The 27,379-nt window shown below is 39.2% G+C and overlaps 1 protein-coding gene across 4 annotated transcripts in view; it reads right to left on the reverse strand.

Moving 5' to 3' along the window:
• Nucleotides 1–27,379, reverse strand: part of KDM4C (lysine demethylase 4C) — a 392,092-nt gene that overhangs the window by 43,044 nt on the left and 321,669 nt on the right. For 3 of the 4 annotated variants that reach the window (XM_082628070.1, XM_082628069.1, XM_082628072.1), the window contains exon 19: nt 12,638–12,808. In XM_082628070.1, coding sequence (XP_082484196.1) covers nt 12,638–12,808 — 171 coding nt within the window. The remainder of the gene's footprint in view (nt 1–12,637; nt 12,809–27,379) is intronic. The other variant, XM_082628071.1, reaches the window with a different exon arrangement.

A 27,379-nucleotide genomic window follows, 5' to 3' on the forward strand; every position in this document is an offset into this window, starting at 1 on the left:
ATACGGACCTTGTTTTCAAGAAGCTCAAAGTTCAATGGCTATCATATATCAACTGAGGTAAGTGTTATGACAAACAAGATCAAATTAAAATGGAAAATCTGGAGTTTAATTTCTTCTATAAGTAAGCACTTCTTCATTAATTTCCCTTATATTACTAACCAAAAAAAATATTCCCTCTGTTTTTCCCTTCCTTCTTTCTTTCTTTGGAAAAACAAAACATGTCCTGATTTGAAATATGATCTTGGACTAATCTAAAATCTATCAAGTATTTTTCAGGTCTAAGCACATTAACCATATTCCAGTTCTCTTTGCAGATGGAACCACGTTTTATCTGGTATTTTCTACTCTTCTTTCCTTAAAGGTACAGAAATTATGTTGAAACTAAATTTCTGAAGGCTTATACAATACATATCTCCAAAATACTCTTGATATTAGGTAGACGTGCAAACAAGCCATCCATGAGGCTTTCTAGAAGTTCAGAATATTAAAAAAAATAACTTCCCTTCTGTAGTACAATTTTGAGAAAATGAGGTGACGGAACAGAGAAGAACGATGTTTTTTGAGCACCTACTATGTAAAAGGTGCTCCACTATGATGATAATAGACATTCTCTCAATTAATCCTTACAATTAATTGATTAAGTTAGGTTGTATGCTTTTCATTTTACAGAACTTGGACCCTGGCCTCACACCACACACAAAAATTAACACAAAATGGATTATAGCTCTAAATGTAAGACCTAAAACTATAAAACTTCTAGAAGAGAACATAAGAGAAAAATCTCTGTGGCCTTCAGTTAGGCAAAATTTCTTAAAATATAACACCAAGAGGATGATCCACAAAGAACAAATTGATACAATGAGCTTCATTGAAATTTAAAACTTTTGCTCTTCAAACACCTTTAAGAAAGTGAGGACAACATACAAACTGGGAGAAAATATTTGCAAATCACATATCTCACAAAAATTTCATGTATAGACTATTTAAAAAACACTTGCAGGGCTTCCCTGGTGGCGCAGTGGTTGGGAGTCCACCTGCCGATGCAGGGGACACAGGTTCGTGCCCCAGTCCGGTGGGATCCCACATGCCGCGGAGCGGCTGGGCCCGTGAGCCATGGCCGCTGAGCCTACGCGTCCGGAGCCTGTGCTCCGCAACGGGAGAGGCCACAGCAGTGAGAGGCCCGCGTACCGCAAAGAAAAAAAAAACACTTGCAACTCAATTTTTAAAAAAGTGAAATATCAGAATAGGCTTTTCAACAAAGGTGATGTATGAATAGCTAATAACCACTTGAAAAGATGCTCAAAATCATTAGTCATCAGGGAAATAAAAATTAAACTCACATTGAGATACTACTACACACCCACTAGAATGGTTATTATCCAAAAGACTGACAATACCAGGTGTTGGTAAGGGTGTGGAGAAATTATACCCTCACGCATTGCTGGTACAGCCACTCTGAAAAACAGTTTGGCATATTCTTATAAAGCCAATCATGTATCTACCTTATAACTTAGTAATCTCACTCCTAGATATTTATCCCAGAGAAATGAAAACATATCTTCACACAAAGACTTGAAAGCAAATGTTCATAGAAGCATTATTTATAATAGCCCCCAAACTAGAAATAATCTAATCAACTGGATTTACAGCCATCAACTGGCAAATGGGTAAACAAAATATGTTATACAGTGAAATATTATTCAGACTTGGAGAAAAAATGCTAAATATTTGGCAAAGGGCTTGTATCTAAAATACACAAAGAACTCTTACAAGTCAGTAACCTAGTTCATCTCTCTCCTCCCTGAAGTGACTTCCTTCAACCCTCTGGTCCATCACCATTGCTTCCATCTCTGAACTTACTTTCAATAACCTTCATTGGGTATTTTTCTTGTAAAATCTTTCAGATCAGCCCCTGGTTGGGGTGACGGGATGTAAGGGGCATCAGTGATGAAAATATAACACAAATGGGCTGAGATGGGGCATGAATTCCCAAAGCTGAGGTGGCCTCATAACAAGAGGTATCTCTTCATCAGCTTGGTCTCTATCACTATAATGTCTCCGTGGCCACTTGACTTGAAAATCCAGGAGCTTCCCAAGAGGTAAAATTGTCATTACATGCAGATGGCCTGATACTATATATAGAAAACCCTAAAGACTCCACACAGAAACTACTAGAACTGATAAACGAATTCAGCAAGGTAGCAGGATACAAGATTAACACACAGAAATTGGTTGCATGCCTTTACACTAACAGGGAAATATCAGAAAGGGAACGTAAAAAAAAAAATCCCTTTTAAAATTGCATCAAAACAAAAAAAAAACTTAAGAATAAACCTGGGGCTCCCCTGGTGGCACGGTGGTTGAGAGTCCGCCTGCTGATGCAGGGGACGCGGGTTCGTGGCCCAGTCCGGGAGGATCCCACATGCCATGGAGCGGCTAGGCCCGTGAGCCATGGCCACTGAGCCTGAGTGTCCGGAGCCTGTGCTCCGAAACGGGAGAGGCCACAACAGTGAGAGGCCCACGTACCGCAAAAAAAAAAAAAAAAGAATAAACCTGAGCAAGGAGGTGAAAGACATATGCTGAGAACTATAAACTATTAATAAAGGAAATTGAAGATGATTCCAAAAAAATGGAACAATATCCCATGCTTTTGGATTGGAAAAATTAATATTGTTAAAATGGCCATACTACCCAAAGCAACCTACAGATTTAATGCGATCCCTATCAAATTACCCATGATGTTTTTCACAGAACTAAGACAAATAATTTTAAAAATTTATATGGAACTATAAAAGACCCAGAATTCCCAAAGCAATCCTGAGGAAAAAGAACAAAGCAGGAAGCATAACCCTCTCAGACTTCAGACAATACTACAAAGATAAAGTAATCAAAATAGTGTGGTATTGGCACAAAAACAGACATGTGGGTCAATGGAACAGAATAGAGAGCCCAGAAATAAACCTACACATCTACAGTCAATTAATCTTCAACAAAGGAGGCAAGATTATACAACAGAGAAAAGATTATACAATGGAGAAAAGATGGTCTCTTCAGCAAGTGGTGTTGGAAAAGTTGGACAGCCATATGTAAATCAATGAAGTTAGAACACACCTTCACACCATACAAAAAAATAAACTCAAAATGGCTTAAAGACTTAAATATAAGACATGACACCATAAAACTCCTAGAACATAGGCAAAATATTCTCTGACATAAATCATACCAATGATCAATGGTCAATCTCCCAAGGCAATAGGAATAAAAGCAAAAATAAACAAATGGTACCTAATCAAACTTATAAGCTTTTGCACAGCAAAGGAAACTATAATAAAAATGAAAAGACAACCTAGACTGGGAGAAAATATTTCCAAACGATATGACCAACAAGAGCTTAATTTCCAAAATATACAAAAAACTCACAGAACTCAATAACAAAAAAACCAAATGACCCAATCAAAAAATGGGCAGAAGACCTAAATAGACATTTCTCCAAAGAGAACATACAGGTTGTCAATAGGCACATGAAAAGATGCTCATCATCACTAATTATTAGATAAATGCAAATCAAAACTACGAGGTACCACCTCACAGCAGTCAGAATGGCCATCATTTAAAAATCTACAAATAAGGGCCTCCCTGGTGGCGCAGTGGTTGAGAGTCCGCCTGCCGATGCAGGGGATACGGGTTCGTGCCCCGGTCTGGGAGGATCCCATATGCCGCGGAGCGGCTGGGCCCGTGAGCCATGGCCGCTGGGCCTGCCCATCCGGAGCCTGTGCTCCGCAACGGGAGAGGCCACAACAGTGAGAGGCCCGCATACCGCAAAAAGAAAAAAAAAAATCTACAAATAACAAATGCTGGAGAGGATGTAGAGAAAAGGGAACCCTCATACACTGTTGGTAGGAATGTAAATTGGTGCAGCCACTATGGAAAACAGTATGGAGGTTCTGTTAAAAACTAAAAATGGAGCTGCCGTATGATCCAGCAGTCCCACCCCTGGGCATATATCCGGATAAAACTATAATTCAAAAAGATACATGCACCCCTATGTCCATAGCAGCACTATTCACAATAGCCAAGACATGGAAACAACCTAAACTAAATGTCCATCAACAGATGAATAGATAAAGAAAATGTGGTACATATATATAATGGAATACTATTCAGCCATAAAAAAGAATGAAATAATGCCATTTGCAGCAACATGATGGACCTAGAGATTATCATACTAAGTGAAGTAAGTCAGAAAAATAAATACCAAATGATATCACTTGTATATGGAATCTAAAATATGACACAAGTTAACTTATTTATGCAACAGAAATAGACTCAAAGACATAGAGAAGAGACTTGTGGTTGCCAAGGGGGAGGCAGGTGCAGGAGGGATGGAGTGGGAGTTTGGTATTAGCAGATGCAAACTATTCTACATAGACTGGATAAACAACAAAGTCCTACTGTACAGCACAGGCAACTATATTTAATATCCTATGATAAACAATAATGGAAGGAATATAAAAAAGAATGTGTACAGACAGACAGACAACTGAATCACTTTCCTGTACAGCAGAAATTAACACAACATTGTAAATCACCTATACTTCAATAAAATAAAATTTTTTAAAAACCTGGAAAAGAAAAGAAAATCCATGAGCTTCCCAGAATCCCACAGCATAGACTGTTTCTGATAACAACATTTTTCTTAGTCTTTCAAACCTGCTTGGGTATTTTATTTTGCCTCCAGAACACCCAGGATCACTCCTTCACCTATGCTTACACATCTTGAATCCTCCATGGTGCCTAAGACAGCACTGAATACATAGGTCAAAAAGGATGATATGATTGGATATTCCCAAACACGGGTAGATTTGGATCATGGTGACTGCCACCCTTGGGATTAAGCCCTGCGTTGAGAAGAGACAATAAAGTCCTGGAAATTAATAACACTGCCCCCAAGTTCAATGTAGTTATTTTTTTCTTGTTAGAGTGACGATGAGATGCTATATACCTTTGAGTTCCCTTGGAAAGAAAAGGATGGGAAAGAAACACCAAAAACTGTCTCCTGGGAATAAGTTCCTCAAACCAATCACCTTGAGATAATTGCCAAAAGAGAAATAAGAGAAATACTGCCAAGTGATGGAGGTATGTATCTGAAGAAAAATGTAATTGACACTGTGTCTTCAGGGCTACTAGTTAATATCCTGCATGGGACACCAGGGCAATGACATACTTTTCTTCAGAGGATCACAATGCTGAATGGAAATTGTCAATATAATAGCTACAGAATCATGGGCAGAGATGCATACAATTTATAAATCAGAAAGGGAGTCCAACTCAAATAAGGGCTTCAACATTCTGTTAGTATGCCCCAGGTTTCAAGGCAAAAAGCCACACCATAATTACACAAAAGAGAATAAAATTCCAGGACCTGGTAAGTACTCACCCCCACCAACTTGAGACAGTTCATGAAACTAGTTAGAGCCTCAGTGAAGAGCACATAATTTAGAGAGTTGAAGAATCAGCTGAAAGCTGACCTTAGGTAGGAGACCCTGCCCAGCAACTGCAGGTTTAGTCTTCAAAGATATAACCAGACTCTATGCCTCTGAACGGCCTTGAAGTTCTTTGATTATTTTTCTTAGTAAACTCCTAGCCAGTATAGTAATACTACTCCCCCTTGGTGGGTAGATTCTATACTTATCTATCATTAAAATGTGTTTAAATACAGACTGTATTCAACAGATTATCCACTGTAAACCGTGTTTCTATAAAGGTGCAGTAACATGCTTTGTAAATACTGTACTGCTGTGTGTGCTGTTTGCTTTTTGAAGATGTTTAAAACAGAAGAATTTGAACTACTGAATTAATGTCTAATTTATTAGCATTATGGACACCGAGTGCTTTAAAAAATTGTGACATTTGTGAGGATTACATACATTAAACCTATAAGCATAGTTAAGATGTCCAAGGAAATTTGATTACTTAAATGTAAAATGGTTAGAATTTGATCAATTTATACATTATATAAACATTAATCAAGGAACAAATGAGTTTGTTCTAAATTTTTATGTAAAAAATTATGAGATTTATAAATAAGAAAATTTGTTAGCTGAATCTGAAGGCTTAAAAAAGTAGATTTTAAACTGAATATTGATTAAAATCAAAGTAATAACAGATTCTTTTTTTTTTTTACATGTATAAAGACCAGAAAAGGGCAGCATAAACTAGATGGGGGAGGAGAAAGGGGAAAAAAAGTTCTACAGACCTAAGTTAGTTACCTAAAAATTTTGATTTTGTGCCTACCCAAGGATGTAAAAATCAACAGGAATTTGGCAAAGCCCTTCACCTCACAGACTCTCAGCTCTACAGCCAAGAAAGAGAAGCAAGGGTGCCCCTCTTGAGCAGTTAAATGCCATGTGGGCCATACCTACAGAATCCTAAACCAGTAAAAGTTCCTGGAGCCTTCTCTGGCAAATTCCATTGATTCTAGAAGAATCAAGACTGGGGGGGGGGTGGGGGGAGCATCAGTCTGTAGCACACGTAACACAGATGGTCTGGGATGGGGCATGACTTCCACCTGACTTAAAAATCCAGGGTACCTCACAATCTAGGAGCCAACAGAAATCCAAAAACACTTCCCAGGATCCTATAACATACGATAGTTTCTTGGAAAACTTTTTTCTTAGTTTCTCAAACCGCCTCAGATATTTTCTTTTGTATCCTGAACATCCAGAGTCACTCCTACGCCTACACTTGCCAACTGGGGCCTTGTGGAGGTGCTGAGCCCTGAGCAGTTAGGTACAATGTCTTCTACCACAGCGACACTAAAGTCACAGAGAGCAGACTTCCTGGAAAGGTGCCCCAAAGCACAGAGGCAACAAGCAATGGAATGCAGGGGGCCAACCTACATTCTGCACCTGACTCTGTCACCCCTAATTTGGGGAACTCGCACAAATCATAGGGTTTTTGTGACTCGGCAATGATCATATCTATGAAATGAGCACGAACTTATTCTGGAGCCGGGTTTGTCATGAAAAGCCAATGAAATAACACTTTATAAACATGCAGAATAATACATGCACAAATGCAGAGAACTGGGTTATTACAAAGTCTAAAGATGCCAGGACTGCTTTACAGCAAGTGGAAACAATCATCTGAGTCAGTGAAATCTCACCTGTACAGATATCCATTTAACCTAACAAGTAGGAATAGTTCTAAGGACACATCTTCTAACCAAATTTCATCAAGACCAGAAAAGGGCAGCATAAACTAGATGGGGGAGGAGAAAGGGGAAAAAAAGTTCTACAGACCTAAGTTAATTACCTAAAAATTTTGATTTTGTGCCTACCATGTTAGTTACATGGTAAATTAGCTCATTTAGTCCTTTCAATAACCTCAGAAGGTATAAATTATTCCCTTTTTAGTGGGGAAAAAACAGGCTTCAAACAGGTTTGAGCAACCTGCCTATAACTGAGGAAAAAATTAGCTTTAAGAATTTCAGTTTGCACTGTACAGCCCACAAAAACTAAAGGCCATGACAGTCCATCCCTAGAATCCTGAAGTGTACAGTTCTCGTGCTTTTTTCATATTTCAATGGACGCTGAAAAATGTAGCAAGTCTTCATGGAAATTTCAGTGATGGACTCTTGCTGTCGAATTTCTAAATGGTCCTGTTTCTCTTCTCAAGCCCAGTGGTGAATGTTAAGTGCTTGTCCTAAAACTATCCGGATCACACTGCACCATCTTCCTCCCTCGAAACGAGCCCCAAGTGCAGAGGAAGGGAAGCAGCCATCATTCTAGGGTCATCATAGGCATGCCAGAGGATCCCAGGTTTTAGCAAAGGGTAACAGGGGGCCCTGGAATCGCCATGCCCGTTGAATTCTCTCCTGTGGGCAACTTTCATTCCCATCAAAACAGTAGGAGACTAAAAAAAAATTCGTCAGGAAGTGTGTCGCAGTTTCATAGACTGACAGATGGAGGCGTGTAGCAATACATCTTTTGTTACTTCCCTTGACAGCTATAGATTGCATGCTGTGTTTAACTGGGCCGATACACATATCCTGCAGGTGTACTGTTGAGAGAAAAGATTTGGGACATTTTTCTGGCTATCACAGAAATGAAGTACCTAGGTCTGGAAAGAAATTTTCTGGTAGTCCAAAGAATGTTTCTCTCTACAACTCCAAACACTCCCTCTAGTCACATAACCCTAACAAAGGCATTTTAATGCCCAGCAAATTTATTTTCAAATATGGATAGGCCAGCCTGCATTAAAGGTTTCTCTTCTGTTGGGAGCATAAAGTGATCATAATCAGTGATTCTATAAATAAGGGAATGTATTTCTTTACTAAAGCATCAGGCTTCATAAAAGACTATATTTATGTTATATGTAAATAAATACTTTGGGATAATTAAACTCGATGTTCTAGATTTTATTTTCATAGTTAAAAAACTGAAATTGTGTTGTACCCTTACGGCAGTTCTAGTTAGCAAGTACCCACAGCTTAGAGAAGCTAGTTCTCCACTAGCCAGCCACACTGATGTCATGTTGCACTTGATGAAAGGGCCTTCCCAGAAGCACTCACGCCTGATTAAGCACATTGTGTGGATTAGAGAGTTTTCAGACAAACAGAAGAAAAAATCATTTTTTACCCCCAGTTTCAGATGGCACAGGTATATTATCTAATGAAAACAAGATTTCTCTGAGGAATATGGAATACATTTAATGTTTCCAAACAAATAATTATTCTGCCACAATCTGCAAGATGCTGAGACAGAGGCAGACATGGTCACATTTTTCTTATGTCCTGATGAAACTCCCCATTAGGGAACCAAGCAGGGTTTCCATCTCCCAGAAGACAGTTCTGATGTTGATGGATATCAAAAGTGGAAGTGGGACAATCCTAAGAATTAACCCACATGGGCTGAAAAACAGTGATATAAATGTAGTTGCATTATATCACATATGAGAATGAGTATGATTTTTTTTGTGGGGGGAGCAGAGATAGGTTTATTGCAGGGCCATGCAAGGAGAATGGGTGGCTCATGCTTCCCAAAACCCTATCTCTCCAAAGGGTTTCAGCAAAGCATTTTTTTAATATATATATATGATTTATATGTGAATATATTTATAACATACTTAATTATATACATACATTATGTTTTGAAATATAACATCAAATTCCCCATATCCAACTGAAGTCTAGTTGACACACTATGAGGGCATTTAATCATGTAGCTTTCATTAATTTTGGTGGGAAACACAGACCCCAAGCCATCCCTGACAATCCTTTAAACTTAAAAGCTTGCTTTATAAAATCCATGACTTCGCCTTTTGGGAACCTGGATGATGAGCAGGACAGAGCACATAGCTAATGGAGTGGATCTACAGAGTGCTGCAAACTGACCAAAACAGCGTGGCTGCTTTACAGAAAGGGAAATTACATTCTGCCTATGAGTCAGAGCTTCTGGCACTACAAGGTAAGCAGTCTCCTAAAATGCCCCAGGACAATACATATGTGACGGTTAATTTTATGCGTCAACTTGACAGGGCCACAGGTGCCCAGATATTAGGTATTTGGTCAAACATTATTCGAGGTGAGTCTGTGAGGGTGTTATTGGATGCCTTTAGTATGTGAATTGATAGACAAAGCAGACGATCCTCCTAGGGCCCATGCAACCAAGTGAAGGCCTGAAGAGAACAAAAAGGCTGACCCTTTCCCAAATAAAGGGGAATTCTTCTTGCCTGACTGGTTTTGAGTTAGGACTCAGTTTTTTCCTGACTCTGGACTTGAAGCTCTTCCTGGGTCTTGAGCCTGCTGGCCCTTGAACTAGAATTACACCATCTGCTCTCCTATCTTCAGTCTGCTGACTACGATCTTGGGACTTCTCAGCTTCCAAAATCACCTGAGCCAACTCCTTATAATAAATCATACATATTATACATATGTACTTGTAATATATTAAACACACACACACACATGCACACACACTACTCTTACTGATTCTATTTCTCTGGAGAACCCTAATACAATATTATAAGGAAAAATAAGACCTTCCCTATGGAGCCACCAAAGAAGGAAAGCTGGGGATGTCTCATTCAGCCCCAAGAGAACAAAGAGGAAGAGGCCACAGCAGCCAACAAACGGTGACATTATTAGAAAGTATGTGAAATTTGAAAATACAACATGACAAATATTCCTACTTGGTTGGTGTAAGAGGCCAGAAATGTACCAGACAGGAAAGGGCAGTGGGGAATATCGAGGGAGGAAAGGCTGCACGAAAGAGAGAAGACCTGCTCAAAGACAATTATAATTCTTTTCCCTGAAAAATATTATCATTCACGCAAATTCATACAGACGCCCCTCTCCACTCTACATTAACTCATGCCACCATGAGCACCGCCTCCCTCCCAGGCTAGAGCTGTGGCCACACACACGTACACACAAACGCCCCACTGCTAAACTGCAAATCCTTATCACATATGCTAAGTAATAGTTAAACAAGCTGTAAAGAATTTTTGCTTTTCCATTCTTGTTGATTTAAATGCCAAGGTGCTTCTGAACAATCTTATAAATTTTAGAGCCTTGTTCTCACGACACCCACAAATACTTTAAACCAAATTTGTTTGGGTTCACAGAGAATGGGAACCGAAGTTATCAAAGGGAAGGCTTGTGGATTCAAAAAACTCCTAGGATCACAGCCACTCTTTTCCAACGTACAAGTTGAAGACAATCCAAGAAAGCTTAAGACCAACTGGGTGTGTGGAGGCTCGTGAAGTGAAAGGGAATTTAGGATTCATTAAATACTCTCATGGATAAAGACCTAACTATTTGCTCAGGTTTGGGGATCAGTGCTCAGAAGTCTGTTGTCCCATCCCCAATATGCTCCCCAGCAAAGTTTTCTCTCTTTGGTTGGCTCAATATTGACAGCATGCACAAAAGAAGGCTGATTGATTCTGAAATAAGTGTGTAGGCTGGGCAGGGCTGACGAGAGCCTGTGTGTTTCTTTGCCTTTCTTGCCCTCACATACCTCTTCATCTCCCACTCTAAATGTCCTTTCTTCCCAGGGGTTAAGAACAGAGGCTCTGGAGCCCAACTCTGGGACTGAATACTCTTTCTGACACTTAACTAGCTGTGGATCACCCTGAGAAGGTTATTTACTGCTTTGTGCCTCAGTTTCTTCAGTAGCCAGATATAGAAAATTTGGCTTGTAAGCATGTAAGGTTGTGAGGGTGAAATGATTCATGCGTGTCAAGCTCCTGAAGCAGTCCTGGCACGTGGTACATGTCCGGCAGTGTCAGCCCTATTGACCTTGTGGACTCTCTGACTCAAGTCTCCTGACCCCAACTGGTGGGCAGCTGCTTCTGGCTCATTTATAGCATTTATCGCACTGTCTAGAAAGCACCTATTTACCAGCCTGCCTCCCCCCAGACTGAGCAGGAATCACACCTTCTTTCTCATTATCTCTGCCCGCACCCAGTGTGATGCTTGGCACACACCAGATACTGTGTGCTTGAAGGGGTGGCCTAGTCTAACAAGGGGAGCATGGTACCTAAGGGCTACTGCTTATGAAGAGCAATGGCAGTGCAGTAAAGCAAAGCTCCAGGTGGAATTCTGCAAAGAAACATAATTCACCCTTTTGGTGTATGATCAAGTCCTGGGATTTTTAATTTGTTTAAACTCATCTGCTTTAAAATCTTTGAAATAAGTTAACTTTTGTTTACATACTTGTCCTTCTTAAAGGCATAGAGAGGTAAGCCTAACAAAGCTAACCGAATCAATGTTTCTTCGGCCCCAGGAGACCAAAATTCTAGAAATATTTGTAAGCAACCTCATAAGGTTACATTTAATTATCAGTTTCACATAATGCATAATTATTGATTTTAAAGAATAACATCATTCCAAATATAAACAAGGGCATATCATCAACAGACCCAGGACAAGGCAGAAGTTACATTAGTGAGGCCTAGCTCCCCAGATGGATATTTCCCTTAAATGAAGAAGGGATAACAAGATGACCAGAAGACTAACCCTGGTCTCAGTTATCTGATTTGATCTCAGCTTCAAAAAACCTTCTGCTGAAAGTGCTTTTCTTGTGAAACATCCTGCTCAAAGGCAAGTCCCTGAGACATACAAACAGACAGACTGGCATGCATGTTTCCCACTCCAGACCAGTTAAGAAACTCAGGAAAAGTCAGAGCCTTTTTCTTGCGTGATTTTTGTTACTCCCATATGAAACATCCATAGATATTTCTGTCTGATCACAGATGTCACTGTCAGGTCAGATTAATAAAAGCCATATTCTCCAGCTAAGCAGAAAGAAAAAGAGTAAAGGAATTCCAATATACAAATACTTTGTAACAGAAAAGAACAGGTGAATTCACATTTTATGTTTCTGACCACACACATTTTTCACTTAGTTAAAAGAATTTGGGAAGATGATTCTAAGTTCATCTACTATTTAGAATAATGATGGCTAAGGAACCTCCTAGAAAACAATACTCTTTGTGGTGGGAAAACAGAACACCTGAATCAAATATTAAATGAAATGAGTTACTTCAAGAGCCGAAGTAAAGATTCCCAAAAGGTTCAGCTGGTTTAGTTATACAAAAAGTAAACTGGGGAGCAGGCACCCAGGACCTTACTCACCACGATATCCTCAGGGAACGTGTCTGTGCTGAATGAGCCATCATCAAACACGACCTCATAGAAGGTCTGCGTCGTCACAGCGATCACCCTGCAGCTGTAGTACCGGGTGTTGCGATGCTTCGTGATGACCGTCTGCCCCACAGCGATGTCATTCTCGCCAGCCTTGGACTTCTTAGGAAGGGGCAGAGAAGGAGGAGAGAAAAGAAACAGGAGAAAGAACAGAAAATAAAAGAAATATTTATTTAGAAAACATCATTGGTGTGGTCATGATATACACTTTTAATTGTTAAACCTTTTATTGGGAAGTAATTTCAAACAGAAGTTGCAAGAATATGAATAATACAAAAACATACATATACTCTTTGACCCTTTACTCAGGTTCATCTATTATTAACATTTTACCATTTCCCTTTTTTTGCCTATTCTCTATTTTACATATGTGTATATTTAAGTATATATATAAATAAAATTGTGTGTGTGTGCACTCCACAAACCATTTGAGAATAAGCTACATATAATCATGGGCTTTAACACCTAAATACATCAGTGTGTATTTTCTAAAAACAGGGATTTTCCTTTACATAACCACAGTACAGTTACTAACTTTAGTAAATTTAACATGGATGCCATACTTTAATCGACCATGCATATTCCAATTTTGTCAAGTGAGCCAATAACGATCTTTATGGCCCCCATCCTTTATGTACAGGATGCAGTCTTGAGTCACATACTGCATTTAGTTGCCAAGTCTCTTTGACCTCCTTTAATCTGGAACATTTCCACAGCCCTTCTTTGTCTTTTATGATCGTGATACTTTTGAAGGATACAGCTCTCCCTCCCCCTGCTTTTTCAGTAGAGCATGTCTGATGTTTCCTCATGACTAGATTCAGGTTATACATTCCTGGCCAGAATACCACTACCACAGAGACAATGTTGTATTCTTCTCATGATATCACATCTGGAGGCACATGTTAGTCCACCTTTCAATGGTGATTTTAATTTTGATCCTGGTCAAAGAGTAGTCCAATTTCTTCATTTTGCAATGACTATTTTTCCCTTCCAACCTATAAGCAATCTGTGGGAGGGACTTTAACACCATGTAAATATCCTGCTCCTCCACATTTCTGCTTAGATTTAGCAACCACTGATGAGTCTGGCTTGATCCAATTTTACTATGATGATGACGATATGCTGATTTTTCCTGCTCCAGCACTCCCTCCACATTTACTAGTTGGCACCTGGCAGTTATTAAGCAAAAATCTCCTACCTTCCCCCCATCCATCCATCCATCCATCCATCCATCCATCATCAGTATGGAATTATTCCTCCTCCCCACCTGTTTAGAATTCATACTATAGTTAATAATTTTGATGCTCAGATTATCCCAGATTTGGCCAATAGAAGCCTCTTCAATCTGTATTCCTGTGCCCCTTAAGATGTCTTTTTATTTCTTATCAGTTCCTTACTTTCTGGCCTAACAAGATGTGTCAAGATCATCTTGCCTCAGCCCTGGAATTAACATCTCCCTGAGGAGTGTGGTTCATTTTAAAGGGCAGTGATATTAGAGAATAAGATCCAGGTGCTTAGGTGTGCTTATTACTACAAAAGCACCTTTGTTTCTCGACCCTTTCAGAAGACAGAGCAAAGAAATACATGCATGTAGATATATGTGTGTGTGTATATATGTATACATACACACACACACACTATCACACTACAGGTATACATGCACATATGTATAACCATGAAAAACCATGGACTAGGCCTCAGAGTACATGTGCCATGCTATGGAAGCAGAAGGCTTCAGGATAAACGCTTCAGGAAATGCTTGGCAGAGTGCTGGGCTCAGAGTAAGTAGTCCAGAAATGTTAGCTTGCTGTACTTGGGGCTTTCTGTTTTGTTTGCTTGCTTGCTTTGTTTTATTTTTCAGAATAAGGCTGTTGCTCCCCTGTCAGGAACTCATACAAACTCCATTCCTGCCAGGCAGAGAGGGTAGCCAACATCTTACAAGGAAGTCTGCTCTCAAACATTCAGTCCCTTTTACTCCCCAGCTCCAAGTATCATTCATCACCCTTATTCTTTTGATGCCACAAGCTCTGACCCACTAGGGGGGCCCTGAATCAAGCACTTGGGAAGGTCCAGGACCTTTGCTAAATGGGCCCTAGAAGGCACAGTCTCATGATCCCCAAGATACCAACATTAGTCTGACATGTCACCCCTAACCTACAGAAAGTCAAGATTCATTAAACCCCAGTGTTTTCTGACAGCAGTATTTATAACATTACTGGGAAATAAAGTGTCATCAATTCAGAATCTTGGTTTAATTAGAGGTTTTACTTATTTTTTCCCTGAATTTCAAGAAAGGCTAAAACACCTTGCCGGAAACATATAAAGTGCTACGCTTAATCTTTTCCTTCTGGAAACCAAAGAAGAAGTGCCCAGAGAGTTAATGATTCACTAATTCCTTCAACATTCATGTGTTGCCAGCCAGTGGACACCAAGCACCTCCCCTGGTGCTGGGGACTCAAACAAAAACCACTAAGACTTCATTCCTGTTCCCTGGAACAGGCCCACAAAGATATGTGCCATGAAGTTATCTTACAGGTGGCATGATGCAAGACTGGTGATATTCTAGCATGCCATCTACAGCACGTCTTCATACGCACAGGCAGAATTAGGGGAGGAGAGCAATGAAGCACCAAGTAATGGGCATGAGCAAAAGCCCTGAAGCAGGAAACAGCCCATTCTGTTCTGGGAACTGCAAGAGATCTGCTGTTGTGTGGGAGGGGAAGCAGGGAGGAAGGAGAAGACTTTAGAAATGGCCTGGGGCCCAGAGGTCAGGCTATGGGGTAGAGGGGAATAGAGCAGCTCTTATGCCATCCTAAGGAGTCTATATATTACCCTGTGAACCTAAGGAAGCCACTGAGAGGACTAAGCATAGAAGAAAAATGATCCAGGTCTGTGTGGCTTTTAGGGGAGAAAGGGCATCTCCATGTGGGAGAGGAGGGCCTACAGACAAAGATGCTCATGACTTGGGCAGAGGGCCAACTGTCTTCCAAACGTGTTCCTAAGAGTCCCCTCCTTGTAGAGTGAGCTCTGCCATCTAGTTTCTCACATGCCTAACAAAACAAAAGGATATTTTCCTTCTTGAAATCATTCCCTACTGATTGCTAGGTTGGCTGGGAAATTTTTCTGTGCCTTTAGGTGTAGTTAGCTGTGTAAACTTTTTGACAAAGGACAAGAGCAAGAAGCCTGTAGTGATTTAGATGTACTTTGCTTGAAGTAGAAATCTTTAACAGCTAGGCCACAGTACCTGACATATGCCAAAATAATTCCCTAGTTTCCCACTTCATTCCTCTGCCCAACCCCTTTAAATATATCTAACCTTTCAAAGTAAGAGAACAACTTAGATGTAATAAATTCGAGTGAGGGCACAGTCTGCAGAGTTCTGTAACTCCAAAATTGGGCCCATGACTACAGCTTAAGATTGTATCAGGGCTTCCCTGGTAGCACAGTGGTTAGGAATCCGCCTGCCAATGCAGGGGACACAGGTTTGAGCCCTGGTCCGGGAAGATCCCACATGCCGCGGAGCAACTAAGCCTGTGCACCACAACTACTGAGCCTGTGCTCTAGAGCTCGCCAGCCACAACTACTGAGCCCACATGCCACAACTACTGAAACCCATGCGCCTAGAGCCCGTGCTCCACAACAAGACAAGCCACCGCAATGAGAAGCCTGCACACCGCAATGAAGAGTAGCCCCCGCTCACCACAACTAGAGAAAGCCTGCACTCAACAACGAAGATCCAATGCAGCCAAAAATAAAAAAAAAGATTGTATCAGTTACAACTGACCCTAGGAGGCGAAGGTCGCAACTTGTTTGGCTGAACACAGTGGTCCTTAGTGACCTGGATTAGGGCCAAAAAAAGCTTCACGTTGGCAGCATATTTTTGCATATGTTGTCCTTCTTTGTCAAACCACCTTAAAAGCACTCATAGTCAGAATTGCATGTACTGTATTTTACTATGATAATAGTTCCATTGTGTATATTTTATTAAAATTGGAATGCACCCGCTAAGGAAACAACGCTTTGGATTTGAATTATAAGCTCAGCTTCCTCCTAGCTGTGTGATCTTGGGGATGTTATATAACCTTTAGCAGCCTCAGTTTGCTCAACTGTAGAAGGGACAGTAAGACTTACATTAAAGGTTTCCTATAAGAGGAAGTATATAAAATGCATAGACTCATAGGCAGTTGGTTCTCAGCAACTGTTAACTGGCTTCATTTTAAGAACTGAAGAACATATGTGAGAACCTAGCCCCAGGTTAATACACCACTCTTCCCTACCGTACCCCAGTAACTAGCATATACAACTGTGCAGCACCCTGGTTTCACATGACAAGGCTCAATCCAGCTCTAAATAATCATTGTCCTGCTCTTTATCTCATCCCCTTCTGACTCTAATTCTTGTCAAACAGGGGCACATAGCTATGGTTCTTAGGAAGGAAGGCATAAATAATGTGGTCTCCTCCCTCCACCCCCAAGGCTCTCAAAGCCTTTGTTTACAACTCTCTTAAGGCTCTGGTCAAATGTCACTTTCACTGACTATCCCTCCTATAACAGGGCAAAATCCACAGGTCAGTGCCAGGACCTCTTTGTCTTTTTATTTGTGGCACCCAGTACACTGCGTACAACACTGTTGCTGTCAGATGAACAATGAATGAATAAATGAATGAACAGGAAAAAACTAAATAAGTGAACTGTGATGAGGGGTAGAGACACATTTTTTAAATGGGAGAAGATTGATTCTAATTATTCACTGTCCAGAAAAGGGCAAAAAGAAACAAAGGGGAGTTTTAGGAAGAAGTTCCTCTTTCTTAGGGTGGGTAGACATGTATGTAGGTAAGGGGAGGAAATAAAGAAGGTTTATGTGAGATTCACAAGGTCTGGAAAGTAGAAGCAGCCAGTCAAGGGAAAAGAAAAGTGACAAAGACTTGACAGAGAAAAGGTTGATTCTAGACCACAACCATTTTCTTCCTACTAGAACATGAAATTTATGCAAACTAGCTGGTTGGAAAGATGGCCAGCACCACACAAATTAAATATACAGCCTTCATCTAAATAAAAATTTTCATAAGCTTCAAGCATAACCATTTCATGGGGAGTACTAAAGAAAACAGATTTTTTGCATAATGTTACCTTAATATGATTTCTGATTTATTTTTGCAGGAAAAATTTATCGAAAAGCATATCCCATAACTGATTATACATCCTCAATAATATTTCCTTTCAGAAAAGCCTAAGAACCTATTGATGTTAAGAATGTCATTTCTGATCAGAGAAGATGGACATTATGCAAGGGGCTCCATCAGATAATAGAAGTGGCTATGGTTTTTTAAGATTAGCACACAGGCTAAGGCTGGTGAAAGTCACATTTTCTTTAACATGCACTAAGCAGAAATCAATGAACAGTGGTTTAAGAAAAAACACAACTAAAAGAAAAGCTAGAACCAGTTCAAAATTCTGGGGATGTGAAAAAAAAATGTTAACTAAGAAAATGTTACAGACATTTCGCAAAAGCATCAAAGAGTCACTGGTACACATAGCACAGATACGTTACCAACACATGTCCATACACATGAGTTAATTAAACTCTCCCAATAACTCTGTGAAGCAGTTGTTATTTTCATTAAACAGATGAAGTCACTGAAGTACAAGGTCAAGTGACTTTTCCAAGATCTCAGAGCTGGTGAGAGGCTGAAGTGGGGCCCAGAAGCAGATGCTCTCCCACCACAAGTGCCTTGGTATCATCAACAAGGAGAACACACGTGGAAAGAAATCAGAGGAGAAATAAAACTAACCAGGAAGTGAGACTACTGGAATTCAAGCAGTTCTCAGAGAAGTTACACTTCTTTCTTTTCTAACTGACTTATTGAGTTAGAACTTCCTCTGTTCTACATACCTTTTGAGGCACTTCATTTAATCTCCCCAGTATAATCACAGAGTTGAATTAGCAACTTGGATTTGGAGCCTATCTGAAGATGAAAAGTGCAGAATGTATAATTGCATATGCTCTCAGTTTTCCTATGTGTACACACATGACACTCATACACACTGCAGTAAATTGCAAAAATGCTCACATACCTTCACACCTTCCTCTTTCCACATCCTTTGAAATGTGAGTTTGAAGCTCCTCCCCTCTAGAGCTGGAGTCTATTTCCCCAACCCTCAAATCTGAGCTAGGCTTGTGGTTTAGCCTGCTTTGACCAAAAGAATACAGCAGAAGTAACGGTGTGCAAATGCAAAGCCTCTTGCACACTTCTGCTGTCTCCCTAGGGACCCCAGATTCTGTCATGTGAACAAATTCAAGTTATCCTGCTGGCAGATTAGAGACCATATTGACCAAAGCTGAGGCCCTACACATGAGAGAACCCAGCCAGAAGAAGGCAAGCTGTTCTGCATCTCACCACAGACAGATGAGGCAACCAGCCTGAAACAGAAGAAACACCCAACTGAGCCCAGCCTTAACTTCTGACTTACAGAATTAGCAGCTAAAGAGTTGTCATTGTTTTAAGCCACTAAGTTTTGGGATGGTTTGTCACATACACAACTTAGAAAAAAGAATACAGTGACCCTTGAAAAATGCAGGAGTTAGGAGCGTCAACCACCCCACGGCCTTGCACAGTTAAAAACCCACATGTAACTTTACAGTCAGCACTCCATATCCATGGATTAAATCAATCAATCAAGGACTGTATAGAATTCAGTATGTATTTATGGGAAAGAATCCACATATAAGTGGACCCACACAGTTTAAATCCATGTTGTTCAAGGTTAAATGTACTAAGAAAATAATATACTAAACTGTTAGCTATATACAATGCTAAGTAATGGAATTTTGTCTATTTGATTCTTTATGTACTTCTGTGTACTTTCCATTATACACAGCTGACCCTTGAACACAGGGGTAAGGGGCACCTTGATCCCCTTCACAGTGAAAATATCTGCATAGCACTTTCTCTGACTCAAAAACAAAAGAACTAGTACATGACTCAACCAAGGGCAGGAAGCTGAAACAGTTTGAATGGGATCAGGACTCTTTTGATGCCACATGCTGCGAACTCTAATCAAACACAAATTTCCTCCACACTTAGTTAATTTAAAGATCTAAAAAATGAAAATACAGGTACTATATATTTTTTTAAAAATCCACACATAAGTGGACCTGTGCAGTTCAAAGCCATGGTGTTCAAGAGTCAACTGTATTTCTTTAATTATTATCACCACAGCCTTCTGACCACCTGAACCAAGCCTAAAGGAGCCAGGAAGCCCAGATGTACATGTGCCCATAAGGCCAATGAGAACGGAATGTTTGCTGCCATAGACCCCCTCGGTTAACTTGTGAGCCTGTGGATCCCTACTCAGAATAATGTGTTTTTTTGTTTTTTTGTTTTTTTGTGGTACACGGGCCTCTCACTGCTGTGGCCTCTCCTGTTGTGGAGCACAGGCTCCGGACGCGCAGGCTCAGTGGCCATGGCTCATGGGCCCAGCCGCTCTGCGGCATGTGGGATCTTCCCAGACCGGGGCACGAACCCATGTCCCCTGCATCAGCAGGTGGACTCTCAACCACTGCGCTACCAGGGAAGCCCAGAATAATGTTTTTAAATCCATAAAATAAAACAAGATTATCCTCCCCCACCAAAAAAAATTATATTGAAATAATATTGAAAAAACAAATTTGTGGCATAATATCTATACTTCTTTAATAATGTATTAAATATTAATACCTAGTGGCAGGTCAAACAACTATTAATATCCTAATTTCAAAGTTACAATGGGAATCCTGCAGCCTGTGGAATAAAAACCACATTCACAAAAAGACAGACAAGATGAAAAGGTACAGGGTTATGTATCAGATGAAGGAACAAGATAAAACCCCAGAAAAACAACTAAATGAAGTGGAGACAGGCAACCTTCCAGAAAAAGAATTCAGAATAATGATAGTGAAGATGATCCAGGACCTTGGAAAAAGAATGGAGGCAAAGATCGAGAAGATGCAAGAAATGTTTAACAGAGACCTAAAAGAATTAAAGAACAAACAAACAGAGATAAACAACACAGTAACTGAAATGAAAACTACACTAGAAGGAATCAATAGCAGAATAACTGAGGCAGAAGAACGGATAAGTGACCAGGAAGACAGAATGGTGGAATTCACTGCTGCAGAACAGAATAAAGAAAAAAGAATGAAAAGAAATGAAGACCACCTAAGAGACCCCTGGGACAACATTAAACACAATAACATTCGCACTATAGGGGTCGCAGAAGGAGAAGAGAGAGAGAAAGGACCCGAGAAAATATTTGAAGAGATTATAGTTGAAAACTTCCCTAACATGGGAAAGGAAATAGCCACCCAAGTCCAGGAAGCGCAGAGAGTCTCATACAGGATAAACCCAAGGAGAAACATGCTGAGACACATAGTAATCAAATTGGCAAAAATTAAAGGCAAAGAAAAATTATTGAAAGCAGCAAGGGAACAATGACAAATAACATACAAGGGAACTCCCATAAGGTTAACAGCTGATTTCTCAGCAGAAACTCTACAAGCCAGAAGGGCGTGGCATGATATACTTAAGGTGATGGAAGAACCTACAACCAAGATTACTCTACCTGGAAAGGATCTCATTCAGATTCTATGGAGAAATCAAAAGCTTTACAGACAAACAAAAGCTAAGAGAATTCAGCACTACCAAACCAGCTCTACAACAAATGCTAAAGGAAATACTCTAAGTGGGAAACACAAGAGAAGAAAAGGACCTACAAAAACAAACCCAAAACAATTAACAAAATGGTCACAGGAACATACATATCGATAATTACCATAAACGTGAATGGATTAAATGCTCCAGCCAAAAGACACAGGCTTGCTGAATGGATACAAAAATAAGACCCATATATATGCTGTCTACAAGAGACCCACTTCAGACCTAGGGATATATACAGACTGAAAGTGAGGGGATGGAAAAAGATATTCTATGCAAATGGAAATCCAAAGAAAGCTGCAGTAGCAATACTCATATCAGATAAAATAGACTTTAAAGAATGTTACAAGAGACATAATGATCTACATAATGATCAAGGGATCAATCAAAGAAGAAGATGTAACAATTATAAACATATATACACCCAACATAGGAGCACCTCAATACATAAGGCAACTGCTAACAGCTATAAAAGAGGAAATTGACAGTAACAAAATAATAGTGGGGGACTTTAACACCTCACTTACACCAATGGACAGATCATCCAAAGTGAAAATAAGGAAAGAGAAGCTTTAAATGACACAATAGACCAGATAGATTTAATTGATATTTATAGGATATTCCATCCAAAAGCAGCAGATTACACTTTCCTCTCAAGTGCACATGAAACATTCTCCAGGATAGATCACATCTTGGGTCACAAATCAAGCCTCAGTAATTTAAGAAAACTGAAATCATATCAAGCATCTTTTCTGACCACAACGCTATGAGATTAGAAATGAATTACAGGGAAAAAAGCATAAAAAACACAAACACATGGAGGCTAAACTATATGTTACTAAATAACCAAGGAATCACTGAAGAAATCAAAGAGGAAATCAAAAAATACCTGGAGACAAAAGACAATGAAAACTCAATGATCCAAAACCTATGGGATGCAGCAAAAGCAGTTCTCAGAGGGAAGTTTATAGTTATATAAGCCTACCTCAAGAAACAAGAAAAATCTCAAATAAACAATCTAACCTTACACCTAAAGGAACTAGAGAAAGAACAAACAAAACCCAAAGTTAGTAGAAGGAAAGAAATCATAAAGATCAGAGCAGAAATAAATGAAATAGAAACAAAGAAAACAATAGCAAAGATCAATAAAACTAAAAGCTGGTTCTTTGAGAAGATAAACAAAATTGATAAACCAGTAGCCAGACTCATTAAGAAAAAGAGGGAGAGGACTCAAATCAATAAAATTAGAAATGAAAGAGGAGAAGTTACAACAGACACTACAGAAACACAAAGCATCCAAAGAGACTACTACAAGCAACTCTATGCCAATAAAACGGACAACCTGGAAGAAATGGACAAATTCTTAGAAAGGTATAGCCTTCCAAGACTGAACCAGGAAAAAATAGAAAATATGAACAGACCAATCACAAGTAATGAAATTGAAACTGGGATTAAAAATCTTCCAACAAACAAAAGTCCAGGACCCGATGGCACACAGGTGAATTCCATCGAACATTTAGAGAAGAGCTAACACCTATCCTTCTCAAACTCTTCCAAAAATTGTGGAGAAGGAACACTGCCAAACACATTCTATGAGGCCACCATCACCCTGATACCAAAACTAGACAAAGATACTACAAAAAAAGAAAATTACAGAACAATATCACTGATGAATATAGACGCAAAAATCCTCAACAAAATAATAGCAAACAGAATCCAACAACACATGAAAAGGATCATACACCATGATAAAGTGGGATTTACCCCAGGGATGCAAGGATTCTTCAATATACACAAACCAATCAATGTGATACACCATATTAACAAATTGAAGAATAAAAACCATATGATCATCTCAATAGATGCAGAAAAAGCTTTTCACAAAATTCAACACCCATTTATAATAAAAACTCTCCAGAAAGTGGGCATAGAGGGAACCCACCTCAACATAATAAAGGCCATATACAACAAACCCACAGCACACATCATTCTCAATGGTGAAAAACTGAAAGCATTTCCTCTAAGATCTGGAATAAGACAAGGATGTCCACTCTCACCACTATTATTCCACATAGTTTTGGAAGTTCTAGCCATGGCAATCAGGGAAAAAAAAGAAATAAAAGGAATACAATTGGAAAAGAAGAAGTAAAACTGTCACTGTTTGCAGATGACGTGACACTATACATAGACAATCCTAAAGATGCCACCAGAAAACTACTAGAGCAATTTAATGAATTTGGTAAAGTAGCAGGATACATAATTAAGGCACAGAAATCTCTTGCATTCCTATATACTAATGATGAAAAATCTGAAAGAGAAATTAAGGAAACACTCCCATTTACCATTGCAACAAAAAGAATAAAATACCTAGGAATAAACCTACCTAGGGAGACAAAAGACCTGTATGCAGAAAACTATAAGACACTGATGAAAGAAATTAAAGATGATACAAACAGATGGAGAGATGTACCATGTTTTTGGATTGGAAGAATCAATATTGTGAAAATGACTATACTACCCAAAGCAATCTAAAGATTCAATACAATCCCTATCGAATTACCAATGGCATTTTTTATGGAACTAGAACAAAAAGTCTTAAAATTTGTATGGAGACACAAAAGACCACGAATAGCCAAAGCAGTCTTGAGGGAAAAAAACGGAGCTGGAGGAATCAGACTCCCTGACTTCAGACTATACTACAAAACTACAGTAATCAAGACAGTATGGTACTGCCACAAACACAGAAATATAGATCAATGGAACAAGATAAAAGCCCAGAGATAAACCCAAGCACCTAAAGTCAACTAATCTATGACAAAGGAGGCAAGGATATACAATGGAGAAAAGACAGTCTCTTCAATAAGTGGTGCTGGGAAAACTGGACAGCTACATGTAAAAGAATGAAATTAGAACACTCCCTACACCATACACAAACATAAACTCAAAATGGATTAGGGATCTAAATGTAAGACTGGACACTATAAAACTCTTAGAGGAAAACATAGGAAGAACACTCTTTGCAATAAATCACAGCAAGATCTTTTTTGATCCACCTCCTAGAGTAATTGAAATAAAAACAAAAATAAACAAATGGGATGTAATGAAACTTCAAGGCTTTTGCACAGCAAAGGAAATGATAAACAAGACAAAAAGACAACTCCCAGAATGGGAGAAAATATTTGCAAAGGAATCAATGGACAGAGGATTAATCCTCAAAATATATGAACAGTTTATGCAGCTCAACATTAAAGAAACAATACAATCCAAAAATGGGCAGAAGACCTAAATAGACATTTCTCCAAAGAAGACATACAGATGGCCAAGAAGCACATGAAAAGCTGCTCAACATCACTAATTATTAGAGAAGTGCAAATCAAAACTACAATGAGGTATCACCTCACACCAGTTAGAATGGGCATCATCAGAAAATCTACAAACAACAAATGCTGGAGAGGGTGTGGAGAAAAGGGAACCCTCTTGCACTGTTGATGGGAATGTAAATTGATACAGCCACTATGGAGAACAGTATGGAGGTTCCTTAAAAAACTAAAAATAGAATTACCATATGATCCAGCAATCCCACTACTGGGCATATACCCAGAGAATACCATAATTCAAAAAGACACATGCACCCCAATGTTCACTGCAGCACTATTTACAATAGCCAGGTCATGGAAGCAACCTAAATGCCCATCTACAGACGAATGGATAAAGAAGATGTGGCACATATATACAATGGAATATTACTCAGTCATAAAAAGGAATGAAATTGGGTCATTTGTTGAGACATGGATGGATCTAGAGACTGTCCTACAGAGTGAAGTAAGTCAGAAAGAGAAAAACAAATATCGTATATTAACGCATATATGTGGAACCTAGAAAAATAGTACAGATGAACCAGTATGCAGGGCAGAAACTGAGACACAGATGTAGAGAACAAACGTATGGACACCAAGGGGGGAAAGAGGCAGGGGGTGGGGTTGGTGGTGTGATGAATTGGGAGATTGGGATTGACATGTATACACTGATGTGTATAAAATGGATGACTAATAAGAACCTGCTGTATAAAAAAATAAAAATAATAGATAACTAATAAGAACCTGCTGTATAAAAAAAAGTTACAGTGGGCATAGTAATATTTTGAGATCTCTCTTACAATGGTAATGTGATTTCTATTGTGGACAGAGTCACAGGAACTGCTAATGCCACCTTTGCTTATGCTCAAAACTGACAGAACTGTTAAATTCTAGGTGGAATTTAGAAAGAAAATTGCTATTTTTTCCCTCATGCTCTAACAGACAAATTTTTCTTGATACTAAATTGTTAAAAAGATTTTATCACCAGGAACATTTAAAGGCACAGCACTCAACCTTGTAACAACAGTCTGTATAAAAATCACAACAATGTTATTTACGTCTGGTGCTTGTACATACTGTCAATAAATAGACATAGTAATGAAATGAAACTCAATGAAGGCACCTCTGTGAAGGGTGAAGTTATAGAGGCTAAAGTGGGTAATTTTGGGGTGACCTAAACTGAAACAGGAATCTAACTTAAGCACTGAGATTGGAATATGTACTGCATCCTCAAATATCATTTCTCCCCAGTGACTTTTTGACAGAGAACAGAGAGGAGTTTAGTTCAAACATGACCTCTAAAGTGAGGGCTCAGAGAGTTCTGTGTGGTAGAGGAAGGAATATTTCTATGCTTTGCAAGATGTGTCTTCTCTTATTGGACCTGTGAAGGCCGATGTGCATTCATACCCTGAAGGAGAATCACCCACCATCTGATGAGATGAGTCATGGGTAGAGATGTCATCTTAGGAAAATCCCTGAGTGGATTCTCCATCTGTAATAATGATGTTAATAAAGGGTGCAAATCCAAACACGATAGTATATGTAGAGGCTCACAGGTATATCCATCATTCATTCAGCAAGGCTGGAGAGTTGAAGGAGAAAGCTAAGCAACTTATCCAATGAACAGGCCAAAAAGCACATTTCCATGTATATCCAATAACCCTTTTGGCCTTCTCAACTTTATTATTCTCCATAATTTCTATGAATTAATAAACTGAGATATTATTGTATTTTTTCAAGGTATCCATTTTATTAAAAAATCCTAGAGGTATTAGAGTAAATAAATTAATACAAACTATTATTCTTTTACCAAACTTACGCAGCAAAAATCACTCATCTAAATTTGCCCTGTAATAATGAAAGCTTTCTTTATAAAATTACGAGAGCTAGGTAAAAATATCTTACCCAGAAAAACCTAAATCCCTGGGGCTTCATGAAGAAACAATTGCTCTTACAGCACAAATGCACATGCAGGCTCATAAAAATGTCACAAGTATTTAATTTTCGACATGTCTGTTTGTTCACGTGTACTTTATTTCTTGTGAGTTTTTAAGTACAAACATATAATACAGTGGGAAATGGTGGTAAGCAATTTCCCAGCAGATTTAAGGTCTTATTCAATTTACCACCTATAGAAGTATAACTAACAGGCTGCAGAAGATACTGAGAAGAAAAAAAATGAATTCTTTTCCATGTGGGTCATTAGCTCACCTCAGAGGTGGTGGTCTTATTCAGGAGCTAAGTGAAGGGGACTGGGATGGGAGAAGCATCTTCAGATGCTTCACTGTGTTAATGTAGGAAAATGTAGGAAACTCTCAACAGGTAGGCACCACCTGCTTTCTATTCTGAATAGTTTTCAGCAAACATACTTCATAAAGAGCAGACAGGAAAGACCTGATGTGAGCTCTTGCTAACTCATTTCCAATCTCATTACTTGTAAGAGAACACGTGAGTCCCTGGATGCCTGGCACTAGAAGCTCTGCTTTGGGCTTCTATATTTCAGATGCTCTTCAGGCCTCTTGGGTAGTAACAGTAAAATGGGGGCAGGGACCCTATAGATTCAACAAAATCTCAATCATTCACAGCAGTTGTGTGTGTGTTTAGAAATCAACAAGCCGATTTTTA

The sequence above is a fragment of the Mesoplodon mirus genome (genome assembly GCF_964341445.2).
Source record: "Mesoplodon mirus genome assembly, chromosome: 1".
Taxonomy (NCBI): domain Eukaryota; kingdom Metazoa; phylum Chordata; class Mammalia; order Artiodactyla; family Ziphiidae; genus Mesoplodon; species Mesoplodon mirus.